The following is a 6,668-nucleotide window of genomic DNA, read 5'->3' on the forward strand; positions in this document are numbered from 1 at the left end:
CAGGACAGGGAGCAGATCAGGAAGAGGATTACAGAACTAAAGAAATCAGAAGTGGGGGAGGGTGAGTGACCCATAATTTGCTGGTGTCAGGGGAATCATCAAAGTTGAGATTACTCCCAGTCTCCATGTGGGATCTGTGTCCATAGAAGGGCAGAAAGGACCCTGGAGGGCTTGCCCTATCTTTGTTTGGTACACAGCTCCTGGGTGTCTGTGTCCTTACCAGGAAGGGACATCTCAGTGTCCCAGGATCTTCAGGCACCTTCTTCCCAGAATGCAGCTCCCAGAACCTTGAGAAATAAATGTTGAAGCCTTCTGTTCTGTGGTTTTATCATGGTGGCTGAGCTCAGTTTTTGGGCACCCTGGGGGCATCTGGTTCGTGCCCAGATCCTCGGTTTCCCCAGCAGACACAGGGGTGCTGGGTGCTGACTCAGGGCAGAGGTGAAGCTGAGTGTGCAGAGAAGTCCCCTATTGCTGGCTATGGTGGGTCTGCTTCCTTCCTACCCTCCTTCCCACCTCCCTGGGTGCTCAGGGTCCCTGGCCTTCAGAGCTGGCTGTGGGGGTCCGCTGGTGGACACACCTGCAGGAAAGGTCCTCGGGTCAAGGGGGTGCTTGGGTGGCTTCCCCTGGTTCCTACCCTTATTTAGGGTTCCTGAAGGGGGTGTCTCAGGCCTGGGCTGCTGGAAGCAGGGGTCAACCACTTCCCAGCGGGTGGCCCCTCTGGGTCCTGGTTAGGCCCCACCAGACAAAGCTCACCTTTCACCCAGGCAGGCCTGACTTTTGTCCCTCCTTGTCCCTGCATCGGGGCCATGGCCATGGAGTTGGGGACAGTCTTCCTGGGGCACGTGCAGCACATGCATTGTGCCCATCCTGGGCCTGGGACCCTCCCTTGTCTGTGCCCCGCAAAGGCCCCTGGATGAGTTCTCAGGGACCCTCGTTCCCATTTAAAAGGTTCCATGGACACCCAGCCAGGCCAGGTGCTTCCCAGAAGGACCAGGGATACAGCACCCACCCTGGACCCATGTGTGGCTTCTGGCTGCCCACCTGCTCCCAGAGTCTGCAGGACCATCAGATGGCCAGTCCACTTGGCATGATCCTGGGTCCACTGTCCCCTCTGGTTGGTCCTGGGTCCCCTCTGTGTGGTGTCTGGTTCTCTCTCTGGTTCTCGGTCCCTTTCTGGGGGCGGGGGGTCCCAGGTCCCTTTGAGGTGGTTTTGGATACCTTCTGGGTGGTCTTGGGTCCCTTGGGCTCCTTCCTTCCCTGCACTCCAGGGTGTTAGTCTGAGCAAGGTTCCCCGCAAGGTGGGGTCCCTGCCCCAACCACATCCCCACTGTCCCCCACCAAACACCTGGCCATGCAGAGCCTCTGCCCTTTGCCTCCATGGGGCTGGGGGTGAAACCAAATCCGGGGCAGTGACACCCGGGCTATTTTGGAGCTGGGCTGGGCTGGCCGGCGGCAGGGGCGGGCCCAGCCTTCAGCTGACAGCGTCTGCCTGTCCTTTCGTCCCTGTCCAGTCTGAGGACCGGCCAGAGAGTGGGCTGCTGGGTGGGAGCCGTGTCGGTCCTGGGCCCGTGGAGGGAGGTGAGACCCTGCCATCTGAGCCCCCCGCCTGGGTGCTGCTCCCAGCCTCCCTTAGAGACAGGTGAGGAGGCAGGGCAAACAGGGTGGGGGGACCTCCTGGGCCTAGCCCCTCTACCCCAGGACTGCTCTGTTGAAGGTCAGTGCTCTGGGGTACAAATTGCCCGGGAAGGGGGCTGGTCCAGCCAGGCTGTGCCGCTCTGAGGGTTAGGGCCCTGGAATCCAGCCCCTGCTGTGACCTGAGCCCTCATTCAGGGAGGGAGCAGCTGGGGTGGGAGGTCAGGGGGCTGTGGGGGTGCATCCACCTCCTCCTTTGCCTGGGGGCTCCCTGTGCTGAGGCAGGCCTGGGGGTCTGGCCAGCCCTGCCCCCAGCTCTGCTGAGATGGATGCCTGCTGACAGCTGGGGCTATTTTAGGCCTGTTGGCTCAGCAGAAGGGACAGCCAGAGGGGCACTGACACCTGACTCCAGGAAAGAATTTCCCCGGGAGTTGGGAGTTCAGGAAGCTGCCAGCTCAGGGGTCTAGGGGGAGGCGTGGACTCCAGGAGCTGCCCTTGGAAAGTCTTTTCTGGAAGGGTGGGGGTGGGGATGGGCGTCACAGGGCAGCAGGGGCTCCAAGGAGGGGACCAGGCTCTGCAGTCAGGCTGCGAGTCACTTCCCAGCTTCGGTGCATCTGGGAAATGGCCCAGAGGCCCCCAAGGAAGACCTGAGATTGGCCAAGTTCTAGAAGAGCCAGGATGGAGGCTGTGGGCAGGGCTCAGACCAGCCCCAGGGACTTCTGAGCCCCAGAGGCAGAACCCCAGGTTGTTGGGGCATAGTCTCCATGTGGAAGGAGGCTCCTGCCAGTGCCAAGCTGGGTCCTCCAAGGCATCAGGAGTCTGAGTGGGGTCTACAGAGAGCCGCCTCCCCAAGCGGGTGGCTGAAGAAGGAAGGGGCTTTTCCTGGCAGGCCGGGGATGTGTCCCCTCCTGAGTCTTGTGTCTCTGCACTCACTGCTGCATGTCTGTGCCCAGTGGGAGTTTTGGGGGCCCCCAGAGGGTGGTCCCTCCAACTCGGCCTGAAGGACTGTGACTCTGGAGTTGAGTCTCTGCCCACCCCTGCCAGGCCAGGGGTCAGCATGTGCACCTGCCAAGGTCCTGGGCTGAACCCCCAAGCATGTGTGGTGATGGGAGCTCCCTGTCCTGTCCCTGGCCCCCAGAGGCCACCAGCCATGGAGGTGGCCTCTGCCCATGACCACTCGTGAGCTCCCAGAGCTGCACCTGGTGTGTTGGGGGGAGGATGCATGTCCTGCCTCAGGGAGAACCACACACCAATGGTGATTCAGGAGGCGGGCCCTGGGAGCTCAGATCTCAGGGCCTCTGGGGACCTGGTGTCAGAGTAACCCTTCCCCAGAGAGACATCAAGGCCCAAGAGGGCGTCCACAGGGGCGGGGCTCGGGTGGCCACCAGCCCAGGTCCTCCCAGCCCCAGAACATAGCCAGGCCGTGGGGGGCAGGGGCCAGAGGTGCTGACCGCACAGTGAGTCAGCAGGCTGGAGCGGTCTCACCTCCTCGAGGGGGATTAAGGGGGATTAGGCCCTGAATCACAGGACATCACCCTGCTTGTCCCCCAGTGGGCAGCCCGTGCTGGGAGCCTATCCGTGGGTTGGGGAAGGAGTAAAGGTGCTTGAGGCCAGCCCTAAGCCCAGTGGCCTGCTGTTCTTACAGAAGCCAGGGGTAAGGCTCAGGCTCACCTTACCCACCTGTGCTGAAGACCAGCTGGGGCCTGCATGGCAGGGGTCTCTAGGCAGAGGCCGGTCACCTGGGGCTTTCAGGTGGTGCCAACACCGTCTCCATGGGGTGTCTGGCCAGCGGAGCCACAAAGTCTGTAGAATGACCAGGCTCCTGGCAGACAACCTGGCCAGGCTCTTTTGGGGGGACTCTGCCTGTCCTCCCTGAGCACACACTGACTGTGTGCCCTCCAGACCCTTCGTGGCTGCTCACAGGGAGGGGGTGTGGGCAGCTCAGCCCGTTAGAAGAGGCCAGCTGGCAATGAGGTCTCCAATCCTTCCCTGCTCATCAGGGTGGGGGGAGGGGGCAGCCCCAGGAAAGGTGTGGGCAGCTACAGGTGGGGCAGGCCTCTATCATGGGCACTGCCCGGGGTGAGCAGGGTTAAGCTGCACACAGATGGTAGTATAGTCTGACAGCTTTGGTGGATGAATCACCAGGAGGAGAAAGTTGGGGGGCAAAAGGGGACACGCAGGGCAGGGCCGAGGGCTCAGAGGAGAGCCTGCTGGGAGACGGGTCACCTCGGGTGCACCATAGTCAGAGAGGGGACAGGCCAGCAGCAGGCACCCACCATGGGCCTCCCATGACCAGGCCCCGTCCAGGCGTGGAGAGCTGAGTGGCAGAGGTGTAGGCAGACTGGAGTTTCAGACTCGAGGTGGAGTTGTGTGGAGAGGAGGGGAACTGGTCACCAGGAAGCAGCTGGAGTGAGGCAGGGGGAACAGGCAGGTCTGTGTGGAGAGGCACAGCATGGCCCCCGAGTAGGGAGGACATCGGTGCACAGAGGAGGGACAGCCTGGCTGCTGGTGTGCTGTTTTGGGACAAGTGTTCAACTGGACCTCAGATGGGGTGTGGGGCTAGAGCTGGGAAGACAGGAAGAAGATACGCCCACTGGTTAGAAAAACCCGTTGAGGCATGTGGCACCAAACTCCAGGTGCCCAGAAAGGGATTTTCTGGACCACTGTGCCTTCTGGTAGTTCTACATGTGCATGGTGGTCGGGGGTTGGGGGAGATGAGGCCGGGAGGCGTCCACCCTGGGTTAGACTGGATTCTTCAGAAGGCACTGGACAGGAAGCCGGTGGGGGACTCAGATAGTATCTGCGGCTCATCCCCACTATGACTTTCCCCCAACCCGCTCGCAGGTCCCTCCCTCCGCCTCCGCCCCCCGCCCCCCACCATGGATCACTCATTCAGCGGGGCGCCCCGATTCCTGACCCGGCCCAAGGCCTTCGTGGTGTCGGTGGGCAAGGATGCCACTCTGAGTTGCCAGATCGTGGGCAACCCTACGCCGCAGGTGAGCTGGGAGAAGGACCAGCAGCCGGTGGAGGCGGGCGCTCGCTTCCGCCTGGCCCAGGACGGCGACCTGTACCGCCTCACCATCCTGGACCTGGCCCTGGGCGACAGCGGGCAGTATGTGTGCCGTGCGCGCAACGCCATCGGCGAGGCCTTCGCGGCTGTGGGTCTGCAGGTGGATGCCGAGGCCGCTTACGCCGAGCAGGCGCCCCATTTCCTGTTGCGGCCCACGTCCATCCGAGTGCGCGAGGGCGCCGAGGCCACCTTCCGCTGCCGCGTGGGCGGCTCGCCGCCCATGGCAGTGAGCTGGGCCAAGGATGGGCGGCGCCTGGGCGCTCCCGACGCCCCCCGAGTACGCGTGGAGGCCAGCGGTGAGGCCAGCGCGCTGCGCATCCAGTCCGTGCGGCCGCGCGACGGCGGCACGTACACGGTGCGCGCGGAAAACCCTTTGGGCGCCGCTAGCGCCGACGCTGCGCTTACGGTGGACGCGGACCCAGATGCTGCCCCGCCAGGGTCCTCCACAGCCGGGCTTCTGGCGCACCTGCAACGGCGGCGGGAGGTGATGCGCGCCGAGGGCATCCCGGCTTCGCCACCCGGCTCAGGCACGCGCACCTGCACGGTGACTGAAGGCAAGCACGCGCGCCTCAGCTGCTACGTGACGGGCGAGCCTAAGCCGGAAACGGTGTGGAAGAAGGATGGCCAGCTGGTAGTGGAGGGCCGGCGTCACCTGGTGTACGAGGACGCTCAGGAGAACTTTGTGCTCAAGATCCTCTTCTGCAAGCAGTCGGACCGGGGCCTCTACACCTGCACGGCATCCAACCTGGTGGGCCAAACCTACAGCTCCGTGCTGGTCGTCGTGCGAGGTGAGAGCCGCGCGCGCAGGGCTCACAGTCCCTGAGCCAGGTCGGGGCTACAGCGCAGGAGCAGGCGCCTCCTCAGCCCCGCCCCCCACCGGGAATGGAATCCTTCGTGGAACCTTGGCGGTTCTCGCCTCTTCGGGTCCGCGAAATGAGGGCGACACGGGTGACCCTCAGCCTGTCCCATTGTCTGTGAGAGTCACATGAGTGAACAACAAAGCGCTTTGTCCTCAGCGCCCCCTCCTCCTGAGACACGGCTGAGCCAGGCCGTCCACCCCTTGACGGGTTGCTAAGGGGGCCTCCCTGGCAGAGTGCGGAACAAAAGCAAGGGCTGGGGCTGGGGCTAGGGCCGAGCCAGGTTGAGCCTGGAGACGGTTCGGAGCCAGTTCATAGGTTCCTGTTGAGGATTCCTGAAGGGGTCTGGGGCTCCCTCCAGCTTCTGGAGGAAAGCGCGCGCGAACAACATGATCAGGTCCTGCGTGAGAGTTGGCTAGGCTACTAAGACCAGAGGCTGATCTCCACTTCAGACCCTCTGTAGGATCTCAGGGCACTACGGCCTTCAGTGCGCCCCAGGCAGTGGCCCTGGCAGAGAAAATGGCTCGGTTCCNTGCCCCATAGCCCCTCCAGCCCCTGCCCTGGTTCCCCGCTCCCACTCCAGCCCCCTACTCCGAGCTCCTTAATCTGTCTCGCTTCCAGCCCGGATCCCCGCCTCTCACTGCTACCCGACCAGCGCTCCGTCCCCACTCCCCCCCACCTCCTTCTCAGGCCTGTCTTCCCTGCCTCGCCCCTGCTCCATCCTACCGCCCCAGCCCCTCTCACTCGCCTTCTCCCCTCAGAGCCCGCTGTACCCTTCAAGAGGCGACTTCAGGACCTGGAGGTGCAGGAGAAGGAGTCGGCCACGTTCCAGTGCGAGGTGCAGCTGCCGTCCACGGAGGCCACGTGGTACAAGGAGGAGACGCGGCTGTGGGCCAGCGCCAAGTATGGCATCGAGGAGGCGGGCACTGAGCGCCGGCTCACAGTGCGCAACGTCTCAGCCGACGACGACGCCGTCTACATCTGCGAGACCACGGAGGGCAGCCGCACGGTGGCCGAGCTCGCGGTGCAAGGTGGGCGGGGGTCGGGTGTGGGGGGGTCAGGAGTCCTGCGGTGGAGGCAGGGGTCCTGTGGGGGGACAGAAAGAGTGC

General features: G+C 63.7%; 1 protein-coding gene across 1 annotated transcript in view; it reads left to right on the plus strand.

The window, feature by feature from the left end:
• Window positions 1-4,511: 4,511 nt before the first annotated feature.
• Window positions 4,512-6,668, plus strand: part of OBSCN (obscurin, cytoskeletal calmodulin and titin-interacting RhoGEF) — a 154,398-nt gene continuing 152,241 nt past the window's right edge. Inside the window, 2 exon segments of the mRNA XM_077755858.1 lie at window positions 4,512-5,490; window positions 6,321-6,590. Of these exon segments, the coding sequence (XP_077611984.1) occupies window positions 4,512-5,490; window positions 6,321-6,590 (1,249 nt within the window).

Source organism: Crocuta crocuta, unplaced genomic scaffold (genome assembly GCF_008692635.1).
Source record: "Crocuta crocuta isolate KB4526 unplaced genomic scaffold, BGI_CrCroc_1.0 scaffold526, whole genome shotgun sequence".
NCBI classification, from domain to species: Eukaryota; Metazoa; Chordata; class Mammalia; order Carnivora; family Hyaenidae; genus Crocuta; species Crocuta crocuta.